The 24,234-nt window shown below is 35.2% G+C and overlaps 5 protein-coding genes across 5 annotated transcripts; 3 read left to right on the top strand and 2 right to left on the bottom strand.

Annotated features, from left to right (window-relative positions):
* Window positions 1–1,855, bottom strand: LOC108223646 (stress-related protein). Its single transcript, XM_017397996.2, has 3 exons — window positions 1,700–1,855; window positions 1,403–1,627; window positions 1–725 (listed from the first exon to the last, which is right to left on the bottom strand). The coding sequence occupies exons 1-3, from the start codon at window positions 1,733–1,735 to the stop codon at window positions 261–263; spliced, it is 726 nt and encodes a 241-aa protein (XP_017253485.1). The 5' UTR covers window positions 1,736–1,855; the 3' UTR covers window positions 1–260.
* Window positions 1,856–3,065: 1,210 nt separating this feature from the next.
* On the top strand, window positions 3,066–6,639 carry LOC108223609 (outer envelope pore protein 16-4, chloroplastic). The gene is made up of 6 exons (XM_017397948.2): window positions 3,066–3,220; window positions 3,313–3,364; window positions 3,509–3,540; window positions 3,665–3,698; window positions 5,844–5,911; window positions 6,259–6,639. Exons 1-6 carry the CDS (start codon window positions 3,146–3,148, stop codon window positions 6,391–6,393), a joined length of 396 nt encoding a protein of 131 aa, XP_017253437.1. The 5' UTR covers window positions 3,066–3,145; the 3' UTR covers window positions 6,394–6,639.
* Window positions 6,640–8,463: 1,824 nt separating this feature from the next.
* LOC108223608 (protein THYLAKOID ASSEMBLY 8-like, chloroplastic) lies at window positions 8,464–11,059 on the bottom strand. Its single transcript, XM_017397947.2, has 3 exons — window positions 10,609–11,059; window positions 9,244–9,634; window positions 8,464–8,796 (listed from the first exon to the last, which is right to left on the bottom strand). The coding sequence occupies exons 1-2, from the start codon at window positions 10,996–10,998 to the stop codon at window positions 9,245–9,247; spliced, it is 780 nt and encodes a 259-aa protein (XP_017253436.1). The 5' UTR covers window positions 10,999–11,059; the 3' UTR covers window positions 8,464–8,796; window position 9,244.
* Window positions 11,060–11,807: 748 nt separating this feature from the next.
* Window positions 11,808–15,359, top strand: LOC108223607 (caffeoylshikimate esterase). The gene is made up of 8 exons (XM_017397945.2): window positions 11,808–12,128; window positions 12,338–12,428; window positions 12,540–12,572; window positions 13,358–13,504; window positions 13,605–13,735; window positions 13,826–13,963; window positions 14,043–14,141; window positions 14,830–15,359. Exons 1-8 carry the CDS (start codon window positions 12,108–12,110, stop codon window positions 15,214–15,216), a joined length of 1,047 nt encoding a protein of 348 aa, XP_017253434.1. The 5' UTR covers window positions 11,808–12,107; the 3' UTR covers window positions 15,217–15,359.
* Window positions 15,360–16,022: 663 nt separating this feature from the next.
* On the top strand, window positions 16,023–23,918 carry LOC108220179 (gamma-tubulin complex component 4 homolog). Its single transcript, XM_017393867.2, has 15 exons — window positions 16,023–16,336; window positions 16,495–16,786; window positions 17,373–17,509; window positions 18,165–18,263; window positions 19,096–19,216; window positions 19,537–19,791; window positions 19,938–20,018; window positions 20,105–20,188; window positions 20,466–20,552; window positions 21,239–21,294; window positions 21,451–21,645; window positions 21,906–22,131; window positions 22,558–22,646; window positions 22,963–23,239; window positions 23,428–23,918. Exons 1-15 carry the CDS (start codon window positions 16,176–16,178, stop codon window positions 23,485–23,487), a joined length of 2,220 nt encoding a protein of 739 aa, XP_017249356.1. The 5' UTR covers window positions 16,023–16,175; the 3' UTR covers window positions 23,488–23,918.
* Window positions 23,919–24,234: the final 316 nt, after the last annotated feature.

Below are 24,234 nucleotides of genomic sequence, written 5' to 3'. Positions count from 1 at the left end.
TTCATCAAATCAAACTAAGGTAATTTTCAAATAACCAAAGTAAACATACTCAGTAGTTTTCAGTGAGAAAGTAAAAGGGACACCCCTGCTTCTAGAGACCAAAACTACGAATACCAGAAGTCCTGAATCTCACAGCAAATGATCAAATTAAAATACAGAGATTGGATTACTGGAACCCAAAGATGTTGTCCTTGCAACTACATAAGAAAACCTAAATATTTTTAAGATTTCTCATTAATTTCATAGCAGTAATTTCAAACTTAACTCGCAACAACATCAGTCGTTCCATTTTCAGCTGCCTTGAAAACCTTTCCGATTCTCTCTATTGGAATCATTGGTATATAAAATGCTACCGAGTAGCCTTCATCAGCCAAATAAGCCACTGTTTGATTATACTTCTCCGACCAATAAGCCAGTGTGGGGATCATTACATGAGCCATTTGTGGAAACAAAGGTAGCCGGTTAAGTGATGACCAAGCAATCACAGCGTACTGCTCCACAACCGGCTCATACTCGACGTAATATTCTTTAGCCATTGGCTCATACTTGTTGTACATTGTTTTGGCTATATTTGAAGCTGCATCTACTACACCGACTTGCTGAACTTCAGAAGCCACGGCTCGAGCCACGTCTGGAACTTTCTGAGCAGCTGAAAATGCTTGGCTTGAAAGTTGCTTAATTAGTGAAGGCACGTGACGATCCAATTCGGTTATAGTTTCATCAACCTGTATGTTAGAATCACAGACAATCAGATCACATGTGGTAATGGATTAGATTAGGCTACAAACTGTTTTAGCTTATAAATTTTGGATAATTGGACAAATATCTACCAGACTTTGATTCAGTGTTGTAAGATGCGGGAATTGGGATTTAATCGATGAAGTTACGGAACAAGAATTAATCAAGGATTAACTGGATTGATCGGCAATTAATCAGATAATTAATTGAATAATCGGATATTTAATCAAATCGGCAAGCTACGGAATAGGGATTAGTCGGTGATTAATTTTAGAACAGAGCTATGATTCAATAAATATACTCCATATAGTTTGAATTATACAAGTATATGCATCTATGCTTAAGTTAAGATTTTCCCCGTTAAGTAAGACTTTATATTTTATAATTTCACGATAATTGATAGCTTAACATGTTACTGAGCTTTGGAGCTCGGTTGGATCTCGAGATCAAGTCCTAACACTTAAAATCTGAACTTAGGCAAAACATTTACCAGGATAGTCACTACAACTACATTAGTACATACAGAAAATAATATTTTTGTCTCATCACTTTGAAATATCATGTTTGATATATCTTAACAAATCTGCATGCGAAGATAAATGTTACTTCGGAGTCTAGTGTATTTGCATTTGCATATATAAGAAAAGGAAGATACGAGATGAACCTTGCGATCGACGAACATGAGAAGCTCAAAGGGAACGTCATGGAGCGTCTCATAAACCGGTCCAATAACGGTTCTGACGGTCCCTTCAACGGTTTGAACACCGGGTTTCAACGGACCGGAGTTCTCTTTAGCGTACTCGTAGATGGTGGAGAAGCAAACCACAGCATACAGAGCGGCTACTTGTACGAAACCTAGGTACTTTAGATTCTTTGCGTCGTCTTCAACCTTCAAAGTAACAAAACACATATAGTTCTACTCAAAAAAAACAAACAGAAATGCACATGAGTTCTGACTTACCATTTGGGAAGGTTGGTTAGCTTCAGAATCTGCCATGATTCGTTGAGGGCGAATATATAAAAGTGACTAATGAAGAAGAGGAAGTCGAATGATCTTTAATCCTGTACTTAAAGGTGGGTTTTTTTTTACTAAAGAAAGCGAAATTATCTAAATATATATTAAGCCAAAACAAAAAAAGGGGATTTTATTATAAATTTTTTTAACATAAAAGCCAAACTAATGTGAATAAAATATAAATATATAATTCAGCTGAAAGAAGAGGATCCTTTAATCGGACATTTCAAATATTATGTTATTAGGTCAGTATAAAATTAACAAATATGTTATGTGAAATTTCGAGTTTTAGAAAGTTTGTGATACCTTGATGTTAAATTAAATTTGAGAAAAACAATAAATATATTATATAAAATTTTGGATTTGAATAATTTGAAATTTTAATGATAATATAAAATTTATATTTTATATATGTAGGCTTGGTGCAACCTTAACTATAATTAATTTAAGTATTCGGTTTTACATCGCTAACTGATACAGCGGATCTTTAACTGTAACAAAATTGTGCCGGCACTGATGTTGATTTGATAATCTTGCAAGCTGTCACGCTTCAGACTTTAGAATAACACAAAACACGGGCACGGCTTTCAATGGACTGGTTGGCACGCGGTTCCACAAATGCAGGCACACTGTATTACAATCAGAGGTTTATATTCGCGTAGAGTAAAGAGGGAAAGAGATTAGGGTCTGTCTGGATTGCAGTTAATAATTGCTATACTGTCACAAAAGTGCGGGGTAAAAAAAGTGATGTTTTATAAATTAGATAATTGTTTGTTAATTTTTTGATATTTATTTATTTTGAATTATAATATAAAAAAAATAATATTTTTGATGAGGTTTGATGATGAAATCTGTAACAGTTTTCTGCAAAAGCTGAAATGCAGCTTTTTCTAAAAGCATGGGAGGACCTGCTTTTTTTAAAAGCAGCTTTTCAGTTAAAATCTGATGTTCACAAAAGCTCTGTTAAATTTACCAAACAGTTTTTCACCCATTTTTCAGCAAAAATTTGTTGTTGCTGTTTACAACAGCAACCCCAAACAGTACATAAAAAATAAATAAAATAAGAGTGAAAAATGTATATACTTGTAAAAAACCAATAAATCCGAACAATTGACTTAAATTTTGTGAATGGCGCCAACTTCACTATGATGGGCCAAGATAGGAGCTGATAACAGGCTCACAGTAAGTCGGGCGTAGTAAACAAGTTATATTATGCGGTCCAAACTTCAAACAAAGCCCAACACATTTTGTTTCGAGTTTTGACCCATAGACGAATATCAGAAAATGTTAGAAATTATGTTAAGAGAGCAGCGCTTAATATTATTGATTAAATGGTTAAAATCTCAATAAAGAAAACTTAAAAAAAATTGTAGAGGAAAAAGAAAAGAAAAGATGGAAACAGAAGAATTGAGCGACGACACTCCCTGTTCTTCCATCGCCGTTGATTCCATTCTCCGTATTGGATATGTACTCTCTCTCCCTCCCTCGCGCCCTCTCTCTCTCTCTCGTTCTCTCTCTGGGGCGTATGTATAAATGCTGTAGTGGATTTCTTTTTGCAGGCAGGGTTATTATGGGGAGTGTGTTCAGCTCCTTACCGTGCTAACAAATTAGGTCATCGTCTTTTTAGCCCTATTCCTCCTCCTTTTTTTTATCTGCAAGTTTTAATTAAATAATTTGGCTTTTTATTGGAATAAAAATATAATCTTTTAAGTTGCTGCTTTGGTTTAAGCTTTTCTTTTCTGCTAAAAACAACAGGGCTTGCTGGTGTTCCCCGGGCAGCATTTGTGGTAATCTAACTGCATTTATTTTTTGGTAATTTCAGTGCATTTTTGATAGAATTGTGTTTGTTTGTGTATATATATTGTGTATTTTGAGGTTACTGTATTGTACTGATTGCAATGTTTGCGACAGGCAAAGACTGTGGGAACATATGGAATCCAATGCGGTAAATTTTCTTTATTGATTTGGTTGTCGGTGTGCTTAGTTGTTAGTAGTATTAGAATTTATAATATGATTCACACTATTGCTTAATCAATGCTTTAATATCTTTACATTTGGTATTGCACATTGATGTTTGAATGACTTTATACACATATCAACTTATAAATATATCTAAATTCCATTTTCCCAACATTTTTTTTTTGTTGGTGGGGGGGGGGGGGGGGGGGGGGGGGTTCCGTGTAGTCCTTTTAGAGTTTGATGCAGAACAAGGATTTAACGAATTAATTATGTATATATTGTATGTTACCGTATTATTTAGGAGCAGAAATGAATATTAATTGATATTCTTGGATAAATCTTATGATTTATTTGTGACACCACCGATTCTCTGCCGAGATAGGTAATTTACCCACCGTTAACCCTTCCCCACCCCTGTCCTGCAAGGCTGCAACAACTTTACTCTTAGGGGTCGTTTGGTTGGAGAGAGGGTATAGGGTTGGAATGAGGTATCGGGTTAAGCTGGTATAGGGTTAATATGTCATTTCTGATATCGGGTGTTTGGTTGAGTGGTGGAAATATATGAGTTATTAATTGTAATTAATTTAAAATATCATTAAATTAATATTTATATACATTTTTTAGTCATTAATTTCATTTTGTGTCAATAATTTGCATGAAATGATATAAATAATAACGAAAATGAAAGGAAAAAAATTTGATTCCTGAAACCCAGGTTTGATACCCACCTCCCCCTTTGGGTATGAAATTCTCATACCTTGTGGGTTTGAGGAATGGGTTTGATGAAACTAAATTCTCAAACAAACAGCAGGTATGGGTTTGGAATGAACAAAACCCATACCTGATACCAGGAAAGCGTGAACCAAACGACCCCTTAATATATAACCTTCATCTGGTAAGCTAAACTACGTAAGACTAAGCAAACAGGAAATGACAGGAAAGGAAAGGAGACCTGCTTTGATCTAAAACCTGAAAAGAGAAGCATTTAAAGATTTTACTTGGCTTCAAAGTTGACATAAAGTATTATGAAAAGTATGACTTTTATCAATTTAAATTTGGGAGGAGCTTTGACACTACATCTTGATTCAGGTCACATATTTAGTTTTACTATTTCTTGGTCTTTCTTCACTCCTTTTTTTGTTTTTTCGGGTAATACTAAATCTCTGCAGACGCGCATTTTCATTTAGGATATCGGGTTACAGTAGTTTTTAATCTTTCTCGTTCCAGTTCTTAAATTAAATGTTGTCTCATCGAGTTGGCAGCTCACATTGGTGTGGATTAATTTAGTCCTCTTTTTACATTTTGGGCCATCTAATGGGCATTGACTTGCTCATGCTCAGACAAACTTGAGCTGTTTCATAACGATGATAAAAATTTGGTTTCAAAAGCTTCACCATCACTTTTGAATTTGTAAATAAAGGGTCCTGAGGAGGAGAAATAAAGAAAAAGAAAAGTGAAGAATTTAAAGTTTGTAATGTGCAAATTTTTAAGATTCAAATCATGTTAAAAAGAAAGTGAAACTAGTTTACCTTGGTGAGAATAATAATATGCATCATTGATGTACCATACATAGAATTCTTTTCATGTAAAATATACTGTATGTATACAATTTGCGCGGCTTGTAAAAAGGAAAAAGACGGTAGCTGATTTCAGATATAGGTGCAAGAACATCACAGTCTATGATTCTGTACCTTAAAGTTATTCACTACTTAGGTTGTGGATCATGTGCAAGGTAAATGGGGACCAAGTACTTGAACTATGTCCGCATGAGTGGAATGTGTGGCATGCCTGGTGGTGGTGGGGGGGATTAAACATTAATGCAAAGTGAAAATTATAGAAAACACAGACCTAGTAGAAGGAAATTATAGTATCATAGAATGTAATATCTTATTACAAATTTTATGAGTTAAAACTTAGCAGATAAAAGGTGAATATGTTTATATTGGAAGGAAAGGCTTCTGGATTCAACTTGTTGTCTTTTTTATACAAGTAGACACAACCTTGGGACTTTTACCTTGCTTCCAGACAACCTGTATTTTCAATTGATATCGTGCTCTCTTGTTATTAGTTGTTAATGTTCTATACTTGCGAGCATATGGTTTTATGTTAAGATTTCCCATTTGTTTGTTAGGACTGTTTGCTGGGATTTTCTCTTTTACAAGTTGCCGGATGCAAACATATCGAAGGGAGAAGGATTGGGTAAGTCTGCTATCTCTGCTGGAACTGGCTCAGACACAAAATTTGCATATTGAATTGTTTCACCTTATAAGCAATTAGGTGCATCTCATTTTTGAGATCTCTACCTTGTTGGCATGTCTTACCGTAAAGTCTTGAGTTTAATATGCATCTATGATCTAACATCCCTTCATCAAATCTTGCATTGAATTGTGTGTGACAAGGTGTTACTCAATTTTAGACTATAATGACATTAGTTGGAACAAGTAGTCCGCTGCTTAGCTTAGTTTATGAAATACCGACAAGTGTCAGGCTAGTTTATTAATACCTAAATTAATTACACAGGGATGACCTTTTCTAATGGTCTGCAGGTAAATGCCTTGGTTGGTGGTGCTATAGCAGGTGCTGCTGTTGGTGCAGGGACCCGAAACTGGAAACAGGTAGCTGTGCTGGCTAGTGTTGTATCCGCCACTCTTTCTGCTGCTAACGGATCTAAAGTACTTTAAAGGGCCTCTTTAGCCGTAGTTGGATGAGCTGGAGGCATTGATTATATTTCTTCTATCACTTACTGCTTGCGATATGAGGAGTTTTGGTTTTACCATGGAACTGAGTATGTCACTTGTCTTCAAGCTAGAAAGTAGTTTTATAGGCTTTTTAAAGTATCATTCAAACTTTTGTAGGTAGGAATGAGGTGTCTATAAAATTGATTATGCATACCAAGGAGAACAATTAAGTATACATTACCATGTGAAGTATAGTGCCCCAGAATTTGAGGTTTATAGAACCCCCCATTGGGGACTGAATTAGAACAGGAAACCGTAAGCTCCCAAGCAGTGGGAGGAGCCTGGAATTCTGACCGCGTGCCTGTTGAAGATTGAGCCGGCGACTCATAGGCAATGGTAGTTTAACGGCAGACATGTAAAATGAGTTTTGGAGATATAGGGCAAATTAAGAATGCTAGCTTCTCCTTCAGAGTATCTACTTTTTTTTTCAAACAGTTTAACTTTCAGAATTTCTATTTTTTTCCCAAACAGTATCACTTCTAATCTAGTTCTTTACTTTAAGAAAGAAATCATTTTTTTTAAACTTGTCCAAACGACCCTATAAAACAGTTCGATCATTAGACAAAGAGAATGCGTAAAGAGTAAAGACAGTAAGACACCCCTTGTTTCGCCACGCACAGAAACAGTTTTATCATTCCGTTTTGCACACCCTCGTTTCGCACACGCACAGAAACAGTTTTATCATTCCGTTTTGCACAGAAAATTATGTGTCAAGTCAGGTAAACAATTGTATATAAGCAGGCAGATAAATGATAACAGTCTTTTTGGTGTGTGAACACCGTGGAAAACCAAAATGCTAATTATACATAACTATAATGTACCTTAACTTTCATCATCCGCTGTTGCATCTAAACTCCTGTTAATACATTAGAGCATCTCAAATACACTCTTAAAATCACTCTTAAATATAATATAAACTATTAGCTCTTAGCAATTTTGTGTACATTTACTCCAACAATGCTCTTTATATCCACTCTTCATTTATTTTTATATTACTAAAAGTAGATCGAACTCATAAAAAGACAAAAAAAAGTGTAAAGAAAGAGAGTAAGTGGAACAAACTTATAATAAAATATTAGTTAAGAGCTATGTAGTGGCTCCTATAAATGAGAAGAGAGAAGAGACTCTTAAGCTTTTAAAGAGCCTCTAAGAGCCTCTTGGGGCTCAAAATTTAGCATGACTCTTTATTTTTTAGTTTAAGAGCTCAAATAAAGAGCTTATTGGAGATGCTCTTAGGTGAAACTAGACTCTCAAGTCTCAACTCAAGTCAGCCACATCATAATAGGCAAATATCGGGTAATACTCCATATCAGGTTTGTACAACACTATGTGATCCTAACTTGAGCAAAGTATCACCATTGGCAAAAATGCATAGCGTTGTATAGAGCCCTTCCAATGGAACGGAATGACAACTGATTTAGTCCACGAGTCCTTGACACCATAGCGTTGTATGGAATCTCTCTCAGTAGTAAGTACTAGGTAACCATGTCTTCAATTAAGCAGTCCTCAGAAGCAGTCACAGTTCCATTCAATCAAAAAGTCTCGACACATGTGTCTTGTCCTATCACTTGACGTTCTCTACAACCGTGAATGTGTCTCCTGATACTTCATCGCTCAGGCTGGGCAATCATATGATACTCCCTCTGTCCCTCTCATTTCTTTACGGTTACTATTTTGGGATGTCCCTCTCATTTCTTTACGTTACTATAAATAGTAAGTTTTTCTCATCATTACACCCACTATCTTCCCCTACTATCTCATATTTAACAATAAAAACTACTATTACACCCACTACTTTCCTCCACTATCTCAAATCTATTATTAAATATTGGTAGGTCCTACCAACCACTTTTCATCTAACTTTACTCATTTTTCATACATTGTCTTGGTCTCCGTGTCCCCCTCCAATGTAAACAATTGAGGGGACGGAGGGAGTATTTGTGAAGTATGAACTACATCAAGCCAAGAGCAATGAAACCACAACCTAGTCTCGCCTTTCTGTTAGGTCCACTCTTCAAATCATTTCAGAAAATTCTGTAAGAATTAAACTGACATGTTCTGTTACAATTGGTCAATGTCTTTTTTCCAAAGTCCAAACAAACCATTGTTTAAACTAATAAAAACAATTTAGAAGTGTTTTGCAGAAAAAATGTGGCAGGGGTTAATCAGGGGAGTTGAGTCATACTTGACCAGATAGAGATAACTGCAATCAGCAAATACGCAGGCCCTTCAAGGGCTCAACGAGCCTTGAGAACTTTCATATGACCCCCATCCTTCGAGGACCCCCGGATGAAAACCTAATGAATAGCTACGAACCTGCCACGTTGGAGGGCAACCTCCAACAACCTACAGATGGGAGAATAACACACTGAATGAGACTAGTAATTATTCCCCCACACACTCACTCAACTTCCTCTGTAGACTAGGTCTTTTACTTGAACATCACAGGAGTTTGAGATAAATAGAATTCTTTTAGACTCTGGTGAAATACAAGTTTGATTTTATGTCATTTCTTCTCAGTGTATTAATTATTTGCTAAATGTATGTGCATGTTTAATTATCTGCTAAATGTATATGCATGTTAGCTGTACCTAAGAGTTGTTTTTCATTAGTAATGCCTTGATCCAGAATACTCCCAAAATAAATGTAAATGAAAGTAGAGAGAAGTATAGGAAGTGAAGTAAGCATATAAATAAATCTACCTTTATCAGAGATGGACTTTTTCAATTCACACTGGATGAAATTTTAATACATCTATAATGATAGAAAGGACATCTGAATTCAAAGACAGACCTCACCGCAGTCCAAATATCTCTTCTGGCGGATCATAAATTCGTTGATCAGGGAAAATCTCCTCAAAATCTTGTTTCACTTTGTTTCTCAGAAGAGGATGTGGCAATAACCCCTTCAAGAGAATCCTAAAAGGTAACTCCTCTGGCGGATCTGGAGATTGTTTCATGTCTTCAAAAATATTCATGGCATCTGCAGGAGACCCGTGTCGCAGAAAGCCCCGTATGACTTCGGTGTACGTCTGGGAATCAGGGTATAAGTTTTCCTCTCTCATGCTGTCCCACAACTGCATTGCCTCTTCCATTTTTTTGCTCTTAGCTAATGCAATAATCAAGTCTTTGTACAGATAAACATCTGGCCTATACCAATCTTGCCTTTTAATCGACAAAAACATCTGAAATATAAGCAGAAATGTAATCCCCATTATTCAATGGACAAAGAGTAAAAATGTTGACCACATACATTTTATGTTTCCTTCCAACTTGATGACTTAAAGGATACTAAGCTAATTTCTAAAACAATGCATAAGCAATTAAGTATTACCATGCAAAATAAACATTTAAGAACATCTAACAAGATATTGCACTTCGCAACCTTTTTTCTCATTTTAGGCTTTGTAGACTTCAATTCTGCAAATAATTGTCTAAGTGCATACTCCATGGATGCGTCCATAACGGATAGTCAATCTTTCTTTTTGTAAGTAAATCGAAAGTAATTTGTCTCTGTATGTTTTGAGTATATTTCAGCTTCGACTACTGATCATTGACAGAAAATTATTTCATACTTGCAAAGAAAACATTTACCACGCCAGGCAAGATATACACAATAGTAGCCTCTGCAAATACATCTAATTACTTAAGCTACACATGCATACAAGATAAATAAAGGTCTTAGTGCTACCAGCAAAACAAAAATTGAACTACACACTATACAATGTATTTCCCTGTATCCTAAAAACCATCTTTATCTGATGACAGCTGGAAAAAAAAAACACTAAAATCCACAGTATTCATACTTGATATAGGTTTTATTATTGTACATTTTGCTAAAAGTGATACCAGGCACAGTCGGTCTTAGACATCAGTATCAAATTCAAGTATAACAAAGATTCGATATTTTAAAATAAAATCGCATCCTAATATCACTTCAACTACAACCAAGAGGTAGTTGTGAACTACACACTAACAATTTTTGACTTGATTTTTTTTTTTTTTGTGTGTGTACCTTATTTCACTTTCACTAGTTCAGCTAGTACTTTAATCATGTTCAGCAGATGTGTGTGTGTGTGAGAGAGAGAGAGAGGGGGGGGGGGGGGGGGGGGGGCGAGAGGGAGGGAGGGAGGGAGAGAGAGAGAGAGAGCGAGCTAACCTTAACAGCCAAAGAAACCTCTTCTTGGCGTTCAAGCTCATTAAGAACAGCCACCATATCCATCTTCAACAACCTCAAAACATGGCTTTTCACAAACTTCCCCAGCTTCTCCTCATCACCCTTGAATCTCTTCAACCCCAAAATCACAGAAATCGCTTCTTTCCCAATCAGCTTCTTCCCCCTCCACAGTGACCCTCTAGGCCTCCCATCATGGTAACTTCTTGCCACACAATTACTAAAAATCAGGCCTCTATCTAAAACTCGACAAGGGGTTTCTGAAAACACAGTGTTTGTCACATTGGGTGTCTTGATTAAGCTTCTCACAATCAGTAAAGATGAAATCTTGGAGATTCTTGATTTCTTCAATATAGCTGCAATTGCAGTAGCCATTGTGAATAAAATTCTTCGTCGCAGAGTTTAGATGTTTCAAAATCCTTAATTTATACTCCTTCCGCGTTCCTATATATATTAGGGACCGTTTCTCTTAAATATAATTATATAATTTATTTTTAAAACCTATTCTGAAAAAAATTAATATCAAAATATTTATTCAGTAAAAAAAATCTTAAAGCTAAACTACAGAATTATATTTATTAAAAGTATTGGAATACATGTCAAATGATGAACAGAAAACATGTAGAATTAAATGGAACATAAAAAACGGTATTTTTCGTTCGTAGTTTACATATTTCGAAGTGTTTTTACTTTTAATGTTATATTCGTTAAATTTTTCTTTATCCAAACTAAACTTGCTTTTTATGTGTCCTCCGGTTCTTATATTTGGGATACTTGAGTTGTATTTTAATATTTTATTAAATATAATTTCATAAATTATTTTTAAATTTTATGTTTTGAATAAAATTTAATATTTAGATTATACTAAGGAAATATTTTGAAAACAAGTTACGAATTTATATTTTACATTCATTCTAACATGTATGATAAGTAATGAGGGAACAAAAATGAAAGAGACGAAAAATGTTCTAACTTACCATTTTTAAAAAATATTTATAACCAAAATCATAATATACTTACATTAATTTATATGTGGGCAAGAAAATCAGATCACACTCCCTCCGATAATGCACACTCCATTATTTTCCCTTATCCGGATTTTCTAGAAGAAAGAATAAAATAAATTATCATAGTGATATCGGGATCGGTGAGTCTGTTGAATCGTGTAGTATGGCATGGGTGCGTTTTGGAGTTTTGGACTTTTGATGAACCCCTCCCTTACGTCATCGCCTTTCAGTTTCACATCTTATCGTTATTATTTTTATATTTGAAATATTATGAGCTTCTTCTCTTACACGTAAAAGCGATTGCACTCCCAGTTTTGCTGTTATCCAGATCTATATCATCAACTCATTTCTGGTCTTCTTTAATTGTTGTGCCATTTTAACTTCATATTCTTCGTAATCTTCAACAGTTGTTAACGTGGATTCTGTAGCTTCATGTAATCTAATATTCGTTCTGCTTTTCTTTTTCTGCCTGTTGAGATGGAAGTTGAGTATCATGAGGTATGTTTTTCTAGCTCCCACTCTCAAAATCTCAATGTTACTATATGTTCATCCTGTTGTTAATATTTCGTGAGCGGGAGCTCGGATACCATGTTAAGTAGATTGTTCTCGTAAAACTATAGAAGTTAACTTCTTTGGGAACTATAGAAGTTACTTGCTCCGATGCCATGTTAAGTTCGTAATGACAATGTTTTATGTTTCTTTATTAGGAGTATATCAGAAATTCAAGAGGAAATCAGCTATTTACCTGCAGATGGTTGCCTTTCTCTTCTCCAAAGGCCCTTGTTTTCCTTTGCCATGGTACTATTTCCTGTTATTTCGTCTCCACTTAAAACCTTAAAATCTCCTTTTGTGTGTGTGGTGTGTTATTCTTACACAAACATTAAATGAATTCAAGAGGGTTGGTTGCAGGTTATGGCATGGAGTGCAGTGGTTTCATGAAAGGTAAAGAATAAATGTTTTCTCATGACTTTTGTGTTTTTACCTTCCCCTTTGATTTTTCCATGAATCTCTTTCTCAGTACTAGGTAATATGTCTTCAGTTAATTAGTCCTTCTCAGAAGCAGTTCCAGTTCCATTCAATCAAAAAGTCGCAATACATGTGACTCTCTGTCTTGTCCTATCACTCAGACGTTCTTTACACGTACCACTTACATTATGTAGTTTGTGGTCTGCTCCTAGATGAAAATCACCAGTTAACCTAATTGATGGTCTTTCCTAATGTCAGAATCATGTTTAATCTCCAATGTGGTGGTTAGTACTTCCACTGAACAAGAGCGATGATCTGCTGTTTGGTTACTATATCTTTTTCCACTTTTCTGATTTCCTTTCAATTTCTTGGCGTTCTCTAACTGAAAAGACAGTTAATGTATGTGCATCGTCGTTGTAAGAGCAGCATTTTAGGTGGACAAATAATAGGTAATAAGATGCACCTGCTAATAGTTTAGTAATTAATGTTAAAAAAAATTGATTATTGGCAGTTCTGACCGAAAATATTTGTACTTCAGATTACAAGTTGGATTTTTTAAAAAAAAATAGTAAATAAATTAGATTACAAGTTGGTTACTCAGGTTAAGCAAAGATTAAAGTTTGGAAACTTGTCCCTTTGTGATCTTCATTCTAGTATATGGTTACCTGTCAAGTGCTGAGTTCTGACATTTCCTCCTCTAGTCCTCTTCACAAGTAAATTTGGGTCAAGACTAACCAAATTTTATCTCGATGTTTCTTAAGGTTGTGGGAACAGACTAGCACGCTATGGATATGCTGTTGTGGGAATTGACTATGAGGGACATGGGCGTTCCATGGGAGCTCGCTGTTACATCAAGAGATTTGATAACATTGTTGATGACTGCATCAGTTTCTTCAAATCTATTTGTGGCAAGTTACATAGATATACGAAACAATAGAAAGTTTTATGAGTATATAAACATCTATTGAATTGCTGCTGAAGACTGAGTAATATATTCTTGAACCACAGGCCAGGAGGAGTACAGGGATAAGAAAAAATTTCTATATGGCGAATCTATGGGAGGAGCAGTTGCTCTACTTATTCACAAAAGGGACCCTGCTTTCTGGGACGGTGCTGTCCTTGTAGCGCCAATGTGCAAGGTAACTTGATTGACTAGTGTAACAAGGACACAACTAAACCACATGCTTCAAAAGATTGGCTAACTCGTGCTTCACTAACAATTTGGTCAGATATCTGAGAAGGTGAAGCCGCATCCTTTAGTTATAAGTATGCTAACTAGGGTTGAAGATATTATACCAAAGTGGAAAATTGTGCCCACAAAGGATGTTATTGATTCAACCTTCAAGGATCCTGTTAAGAGAGAAGAGGTGATTTATCATTATTGCATTCGTAAAAAAAAATGGAGATTTATTTTTACTTACAGCTCCTATATCCTAAATATTGTAGATACGTGGAAACAGGCTGATTTATCAAGACAAGCCCAGGCTAAAAACTGCGCTGGAAATGCTCAGAACTAGCATGAACCTTGAGGATAGCTTATCCCAGGTTATTATTAGTGTCGTAATTTTCAACACATATATATCCTCATTTGTCATATTGAATTAAGCATAGTTCCATCCTTTGGTTCAAAAATGTACTAGTGTTCCTTACTTGGTTTGTTCAAAGAATTCTATGCAGTATGACAGTAATTTTCATTCCTAATATCAAGTATCGTGTTCAGCATTGTCTTGTACATAGTATGCATCGTTATGTAGTAGTTAGAATATAATATGATCATGGTAAGCCCTTCCTAAGTTCTAACACCTCAAGGTTTTTGGAGAACTGGTAACTTAACATGGAAGGGGAGTGCTGAATATAACATAATACTATTTGGATGGAATTGGGAAAAAAAATGGCCCTTATGAAGGGGAGGAAAAATTAAGTACAATCTCGAGTTAATTTTCTTTTACTACTTTTAAGTCTCCCTTTAAATTTGCAGAATAATCACAAGTATGAAAATTATTCGCTTAGTACTGATACACATTCACTTGTCAATAGGAATCCAGCACTGCTAATTTCAACTATTCGTTAACCCTTATGTCATAATACTGATTGTGTTTGGATATATCTCTGTCTAGCTTGCTTATATCTCTCAGCTTTGACTCCTTATGAATTTTATGGATTAGAAGCCAAGTAGTCTTAAAGATATAATGGGACAGCACTGCTAACCAGGTATCTGGATGGTGTATTGCAGGTGACACTACCCTTCTTTGTATTGCACGGTGAGGCAGATACCGTGACAGACCCTGAAGTGAGTCGAGCACTGTACGAAAGAGCTAGTAGTACTGACAAGACCATGAAATTATATCCAGGGATGTGGCATGGTTTGACATCAGGCGAGCCAGACAACAACATTGATGCAGTATTTGCAGACATCATAGCATGGCTTGACAAAAGGTCTGATGACGAGAGTACGATTACTGCAGAACCATTGCAGAATTCTAGCTCTGACATCGACAAATTCAAGACCATTACATCATCGATAATAATATCAGAAGAGAAGCAAGAGAAAAAAAGGTGGCATGGCAAATCTCTTTGCGGATGGAAAGGAAACCGCTTACATCACCGTTCAGCAATGTAGAGCATGGTTGTTTTTGGCCTGCCAATATGTAAATGGTGAAATGTTATAATTTAAGCACCGTAATGTTTTTGTAATTATATGCCTTCTCAGAGCTTCATAATATTATCTTAACAATGCGAGTTATATGATGTTGCTGTTTGTAACTTTTGTTAATCTTTTAACAAGAAGCAGGAACAATAGATCCCCAGATGCAGCTTTAAAAAATATGCTCCAAAGCATTCAGGCTCTACTGTATGTACTTAGAGGTATTTATCCAAATTGTCAGAAATTAATTATAAGAAAATCATTATTAATTTAGAATATTAAATGATAAAAAATACTCTCTCCTTCCCCTCATTTGTTTACATCGGGGATGGTGGCTCGGCAAACGTAGTTTGATAAACTATTTTGAACTTTTTCTTCTTCTAAATAAAAGTTTGATGTTTATATTTTATATAATTTTTAAAAAAAAAATACGTTATACAACTATGTTTTATATGCGTTTTAAAATACGTGTCGAGCAGTGTAAAAAAATTATAGAAAAGCGAGATGGACAGAGAGAGTATATAAATATAAAACCGTTTTTCTGTCCTGATAACCATTTTTTAATCGGAAGAATTTTATGAACTACAATCTCATAAATAAATATAAATAAATATGATTCTTTATTTTTTGTAACTGTTTTTAATAAGAATTAAGGGTATTGGTCTTTTTTTAAAAACGAGAAAATAAAATTCACATGACATAACTTTTCCATGAATATGTACAATATCAAAATATTATATTTGAAGATTTACTTAAAAAGACAATTTTGTCATATTTGGGGTTTTGGCGAACAGCAGAATAAAGTGAAGAACTGATACTGTCACTACCTCCCTCTAAATTTGAATTCTTGATTCCAATTCTACATACACATAGTCGTGAGAAAGAGACACAAATACACACAGTCAATCATCATCATCGTCGTCGTCATCATCATCATGCTTCACGAACTGTTGCTATCACTATTAGGTTATACAGGCGATCTCATCATCGACGAAAGAGAAGACGCCGCTCTTTTATCTCCCGACGCTCCCATCTCCCAAACCAAACCTACTTTCAAACTCGCCTCCGATCTCTCCTTCCTCCAACCTAGCGAAAGGTACTCTCGTTTTCCCTAATTATTCATTTTTCGAGTTTTAAAATACACTTTATTTATTATGTTAGGACTGAGAATTTTTTTTAAAATTCTACGGAGTTCAATTTATGCTCTAGTTATGTTTTGTATTTTAATTTTGTATGTATTATTTGCGTTTGTAGGGATGTTATTGAGAGGATTATTACTTTAGGTTTTTATTACCGAGAGCTTAACCGATTTGCTACAAAATCGAGAAATTTGAGTTGGATACGGTCCACGAACCAGTCCCCGTTGGCTTTGACATCAGAATTGTCGAAACCTAAAACGGAGAAGCAGAGTGTGTATAGGAGAGCTATTGCTAATGGTGTTATGGAGGTTTTGTCTATTTATAAGTCGGCAGTTTTGCATATTGAGCAGAAATTGTTGTCCGAAACCCTGCCTATCTTGGCTGCCGTAACTCAAGGCCTCAACAAGGTACATTGTGTGAAATTTTGTTGTCCAACTTTTAGGATTTGTTTTTATAGGCTTCAGGACTGTATGTATTCATTTAGTGTATGCTTATGTTGAACTACGTGTATCTTGGAAGCTTGCAACCTCTAATAATTGCTAAAGATTTTATAGCCTATGTCAACCGGATTGTTCGGTTTTGCCTGGCAGAAACTCAGACATGAGACTATACTCTGTCAGACTAAAATGTGAACACTATGACCAACTAAAAAACCATTTTTGAGATGTTTTTAGGATGAAAACTGAAGAAGAAATGAGAAATGAGGTAATAGCAAGAAGAGGATAAGATGGCGCCTAATTTGCCCAGTCTTCTATGCTTTAAAAAGTCCTGTTTGACTAGAGATTTAACTGTGAATTTTTTCTATGAATTATATTAATAGTATATTAATAAATAATGTCATATTTTAGGTACCAGAGGTTGAGTGACATAGTTCTAAGCCTTGCCTCCCTAGTTGCTGGTCCTATAATCTGCTGCATTAATTTTTTTCCATTTATTTATAGTTTCCATTTTTAACATTCTCTTTTTCACATTTTTGGGGGAATCCTATTCTAGTTTTTTGTTCTTCTACCACCTCTCTATGAGCTTATTCTAGAGATTGAGCGTGATGGTATATGCGGAGGGAGACTTCTCAACCTTTTGCACAAACGATGCCACTGTGGGGTGCCTGAACTGCAGGCTTGTATTCAGAGGTATGGACTCCTTTCTCTTCCATAATTTGTAATGATGTTGTAGTACAATCTCTTTCTTATTGTCGTGTATCACATTGGAAGTCAACTAGGTAAAATAATGATATCAGAGCAAGTCCAAGAGTGCCTTACATTGATGTCCTAAATTAAAATTTAAGGCATTTGAAGCAAATGAGTGCTCCAACAATGTCCTAGTGGTGCCTTAAAACACTAGGACATCTAAAAAATGCCTTTTTTGAGGCACAACTATGCATGCCCTAAACTATTTCTTTTAATAAAAAATTAGCTTTCTCTCATTTCAGCACATCTCTCTCCTCTATCCTTTTCATTTCCCTCCAACAATAATTCAAATATATTACTATTTTATTTTAATAATAAGGCATGTTGTTGGAGTTGATATATTAAAATGATATCCTAAATCACTAGGACACTATTTTTTATTATATTTATAAGGCACTTGCTAAGACAATGTTGGACTTGCTCCAAAAGGAAAAGCCTCTTGATGGTCACCACTTCATGAGCTTAAAAGTAAAACTATGCGCACACATTCATAGTGTGTCTCCAGTCTGCTTATTGTACAGCTACAGAACATATACATTCATTGGACTTATACCCACGCTTACTTTTATTTGTTTAAACTTTTTTCCTTGAAGCTTAGACTTCTTTGGCACGGTCATCAGGTCATGTATAATCAGCTAACTTCTTGGATGGTATACGGGATTCTTCATGATCAGTATGGGGAATTTTTTATCAGCAGGTATCTTTAAAAATATTTGGTATTTCTGTTTGCTTATTTCCCTTGTTAATATGGATGCATTGAATTAATTATTGACATTGATAATAAATGCAGAACTTTTGTAGTTGTTACTAATATTTGTTATAATTTAATAATTCTATGGAGGTGGACTGGTGGATCTGCAAAATTTGAACAGTGTTTATGATCTAATTTGTTTGAGTTTTTTTCTTTTTAATTATTAATTGCTTTTGATATGTTTTTTTTCTTGTCAGGAGCTTTTTTTGTTTTAGTAAATAATAGTGTACAGTAAGCTTACAACTGACAGCAAGTCAGCAAATAGTCCTGATGATAACAGAAATGATGGCATATGTGTATTACCTAGTTTACTACTATTCAAAACTGGCACAGTTAGTCCGATCCCCAACATAGCCTTTGCATATATTTTATAGCAAAAGCCTGGGGAAAAAGTTTGAGCTAACATGAAGTGGAAGCATGGGGTGATAAAAGTAAATAACTTGAATAGATAAAAGAATCACTAGTAACTAGCATAAGACTGCACATTATTTTTGGTTTTAAATAATAATATTTTTAGAAATTAAGTTTCTTCCAATTCTTAAACAAATATAAAAAACCTACAAAGTGCAAATAAAAATTCTGAAACCATATCCTTGACTGCAACCTATTGATCCTTCTATAAAGTATAAATATAAATTTTACAGTACACGACTTTATTATTTTGTCTTTTTTATTTTTGAGAGTTGTATTTCTTATATACTTTCCAGTTTCCTGCAAAGATGTTGATACAAAAATTATGACCTTCCTCAAATGGTATAATTTTTTCCCTTATATGTAGGCAGGAGGATAGGGATACCGAACATGAATCTTCTCATGTAGATGTGCTTGAAAAGATGGCACGCATGTCAACTAACGATGCATCTCTCGCAGACTGGCATCTTGGTTTCCACATATCATTGGTACATAATCTTTGTTCTACAAGCTACTCCGTCCACCTAAGTTAATATTTTTGGTAACTGTAACTGTCTTTTCAGTCATGAACAACTTTATTGTGCATATAATAGCATCATCGTTATATTATAGATCCAGTGGCAACTCCATTTACCTAATTCACCTTATTATCCACATTCTGGAGAATAGTTTTTCGTCACTGTCGAGCAACATTTTGTATTTTGATGCTTTTGTTGATTAGGGTTGGGCATATTGTTTTCCATGCTTGATTTTCTGTTGCTGCATGGATCATTTAATCCACTAATATTGGAAACTGGTGTCTCTGCAGGATATGCTGCCTGAATATATCTCTATGCGAGTAGCAGAGTCCATTCTTTTTGCTGGAAAAGCAGTCAGGGTTCTTCGAAATCCAAGTCCAACTTTCCGCTTCCAAGATATACCAAAAGGATCACAAACTAGTCTAGGCTCCAAAGGACATTTTTCCTTTCAGAGGGAATCCTTATTAGATACAAAATCAATCGGAGAGAAATTACTTCCACAAGTTGAAGCTGATAAGATCGAATCCATGCTTCAAGACTTGAAGGTCTTTCTCAGGGCTTGTAATTATTACATTGTTACTAACGGTCATTTCCATATTCTTTGGGAGTGTATGGTTTTATTGTTGTGAAAGAAAACTTGTTTTATAGTTGCAATCTTACGCGTCGAATGGTGTTGACATACTATATGCAGGAATCATCTGAGTTCCACAAAAGATCATTCGAGAGCAATGTTGACACTATTAGGGCTATTGCAGCCAGTCATCTTTGGCAGGTGAATGACGAAAAGTTTTGATATTCTTGTTTTGGGAGAATATATACACAATTATGCGCATGTATAATGTTTTGCTCTACTTGTAGCTTGTAGTAGTACGTGCGAACTTGGAGGGCCACTTGAAGGCACTTAAGGATTACTTTCTTCTAGCAAAAGGTGACCTTTTCCAGGTACAGAATGGAATCTTCGGCTGTCTTTGTTTTGTGGCCAGTCTTCAGTGATCACCCTAAAAGTATTTTGAGAGCATATATTTAAGTAGATAAAATAATTCTTCTAGTAGATTAGACTATAATGCAAAGGTTCACTATTTTACTAAAAAATAACGCCTGAGTTGATCTGAGAGAATGACCAAGAGAAACTATTTAGACGATTTGCGAGCAGTATAATTTCTGCAAATCATGTTTTCATCAATATGTTGTTGACTAGAGTTCATTTAATATTCTAAAGAGTTTCCTTGAGGAGAGTCGCCAATTAATGCGCCTACCACCTCGCCAGTCAACCGCAGAAGCTGATCTCATGGTTCCCTTCAAACTGGTACGTTTTATTTGGAACATTTTAGAGATGTATACAGTGGTTCTTTAAGTTATAAATGCACATACTTTCATTCTACTTGCACCTAGAAAGCAGTTCTTATTTAAAACCGTGTGTACGGTCATGCCATTGTTTATGACGGGACGGAGAGTTGTCATCATTCTTTATTTGCAACATGGTTTTGAAAAATGTCAGATTGGTCATTGCTGAAATACTGATGACAAGAGTTAGGACGGGTAAAAGTTGCCTTGATCTTTATGAGTGTTTTTCTTTGTTTTGTTTTATCGTGTTTTCTGTAAATCTTTTACATAGCTGACCATTAAGCCTAATTGTTGACTTGCATGTGCATTTGTTTAAGCATAAACATCAATATTAAATATTTCTTTAATTGTTTGATCACTATAGTTAGCTAAAAGGTCAATGTTTCTCATAATTCAGCAACATCTAGACTTTCTCTTATCCTTTGTTACCCGAACTTGGATGGAAGTGTGCAACTTGGACACATATTCGAATAATGTAATTATATGTAAATAGATATTGACACAGTACTAATTGGTAAGTCATATAAACCTTATGCAATTTGTTCTCTGCTCTCCTAGAGCTGAATGTTATCATTGATACCTTTTGCTATAATGTGACAGAGATAATGTTTTTGAATTTCTCGTTAAGAAGTCATAGTTTCATTGCAGGCCGCTATAAAGACTATTGGGGACGAGGACCAATATTTTTCAAGAGTGTCTTTACGGTGAGGACCCATGGTGACATGAGTCATCGACTATTTTTAATTTCCTTCTGGTCTATATGGTTATTTCTTCTGAGTTCTGACCCTCCAGTTTCTTTTATCTTGTAGTCCCATGTAGATGATTAATATTTGATTATTCTTTTTACCCAAAACTTCTAGGATGCCTTCATTTGGAGTCACAGTTAAACCTTCTCAAGTTGACTTGCCAAAATCAAAATCTTATACTGATGGCGACCTTGCTGTTCTGTTGGATGCTTCTTCAGAGATGTCACTTGATGGATGGGATGGAATTGCTCTTGAATATTCTATTGATTGGCCCTTGCAGCTTTTTTTTACACAAGAAGTGCTTTCTCGGTAATTTTTTTTTAAGTAATCTGTATTAAAATTATTACTTCCACATCGGTAGTTGGTAGCTATCTACTTAGCTGTAATGCTACACCCTTGTTAAGTTGTAAGTTTTAACATCACTTTCTAGGTATAATACATTATTGCCTTGTCGGTTCACTTGCATTATTCCCTTGTCGGTTCACTTGCTTCCGTTTGTATGCCATCCGAAGTTAACAGTTGAAAAATCACTATATTTTCTCGTGTATCTGATTAAAAGTGTAAACCAGGTACGGGAAGATATTTCAGTATTTACTTCGCCTTAAAAGAACTCAAATGGAATTGGAAAAGTCTTGGGCTTCTGTGATGCATCAAGATCACACAGATTTTGCCAGGCGTCGTAATGACCGTTTAAACTGCTCAACTTCTCAGCAACGGAGGCAACGGTTTAGACCAATGTGGCGTATTAGAGAACATATGGCATTTTTAATCAGAAATCTTCAATTTTACATTCAGGTGAATACTTTGGGAATTTTCTTAATACGAGTATATCTACCAAATTGCTGAACAGAAGTCAGATTGCAATACTTGATGATCAGTGAGAATTAGCAAGGTCCAATATGTTTTCCTTGAAGATTGTAGAAATTATAGAAATGAATGTTTTCTTCAAACTTGGGATAGGTAGCCTGATACTGCTCTTTGATCCTTAATTTGGTAAAATATGTCATGCTATCCTGATAGGAGTGTTTTGAAATCCTCAATTGTGCATTTTTATTTCTCCAACCCAGATGAGACTGGTTAAAAACAAAAAGCTCATTTAATGGTTCATGGGTTATCCTGATTCCCAAGCAATATCAGGATGCAAAAGAATTCTTGTAAATTTTCTGTCATTATTGTAGTATGCACCTGTGTGTCTTACATTTATTTTTATTTCCTCTTCAGGTGGACGTGATAGAATCACAGTGGAACATATTGCAAGCTCGTATTCAGGATTCGCATGATTTCACTGAATTGGTGAGCTTTCATCAAGAGTAAGTAAAAGCTGAAAGTTTATTTTTACATCTGGTTTCGTATGTGTATGCAACTGCATGGTCATGATTATTACTCCCTCATAGCAATAATTTGTCTTCTTAGAGAACATATGTAATAGAATTTTATGCTGGAACAATACTATGATATATAGCACTATTATCATTTTAAACCAAGACTGAATATCATCATGCCTGTATGTATACAGGCATGTATACCCCTGTATCTTAGGATCCTTGCATATAACAACATTAACTAAAGATGCAATAGTTATAGGGCCAGATCCTTATTATCTAATACTCCTATTATTTCTCGCAGGTACTTGTCAGCCTTAATTTCCCAATCTTTCCTGGACATTGGATCTGTCTCCAGAATATTGGATGGCATCATGAAGCTGTGTTTGCAGTTTTGTTGGAAGATAGAGAATCAAGAGAACAGTACAAATACTGTTGAACTAGACCACATAACTGAGGAATTTAACAAAAAATCAAATTCATTATACACAATCTTGCGGAGTAGCAGGCTCGCGGGGAGTCAGAGAGCCCCATTTCTCAGGCGATTTCTGTTACGCCTAAACTTCAATTTATTTTTTGAGGTAAATCTCTATGACTGCCCCTGACCATCATGTTTTATTTTCCCTAATTCAACACACACAATCCATCCACTTTGCCTTTGACAAGGCATGAAACCTCAAGCTCCCATGGTTAAGGGTTTGATACCTTGCTACTATGTTGCTAGTCATTGTCACATATAATATTAACATATCTTGATTTCTGTAAACAGACAACTGCTAAAGGTGTGATGAATGTTGTTAGACCACGCCCGACGCTCCCAGTTTTGTAGGTATGCACCGCATTCGCTCTCAACTCACTCGAGTGGCGGTAGGTTTTCAGAGCTGCCACTTCAAACGTAGTGAAGAGAGATGTATAATATATGTCATGTTTAAGAAAAATGTTGTGATTCAGACTGCAATGTATTGTCACTTCAGTTTTTTTGATTGGTTGACTTTTTTAGTTAAAATTTTTCGAGAGTACGAACCTGGCTAATCTCCCAATTCATAATAGTTGGGACTCGGGAGGATGTCTGAATGTGTTGCTGTGAGCCTGTGTATTGTAAATTTTCTTTGCTTGAAGGTAGAGGTGTGATTAGAGACATAGAGATATTGTATGTAGTCGGACCTAGTTAACAAATGATCTCTACTGTGGTGTAGTGAAGTGTAGAATAGCAACTTTTTAGTATCCCACTATGGCACTATTCCAGGGCACTTTAAAATCCTTTTGCCTTTGTGCGTTCTTGAATTTTCTTACTACGTACCAGCGAGCACTAAGCAAATGCAGCAGTTCTGGTGTGCAATTTTCTTTTCTGGTTTTCTCCTAAAGCTCTTGTTCTCGTGAATAAGTTGATGGAAAGATGAGCTTTGTGCATATTTAAAAATATTACTTAAATTTATAGAAGGGCTATTTTTTAAGTTAGTATATATATTAATAATTTTTGTTAGTAAAATAATTCTATAGTTAACTGACTTTCATATTTTTGAAATAAGGTTTTCAGAATAAATTTTTGAAATTTAAGTATTGAGAAAACATTTAT

This window comes from Daucus carota, chromosome 5, assembly GCF_001625215.2.
Source record: "Daucus carota subsp. sativus chromosome 5, DH1 v3.0, whole genome shotgun sequence".
NCBI lineage: Eukaryota > Viridiplantae > Streptophyta > Magnoliopsida > Apiales > Apiaceae > Daucus > Daucus carota.
This window is presented reverse-complemented; position numbering and strand designations above follow the sequence as displayed.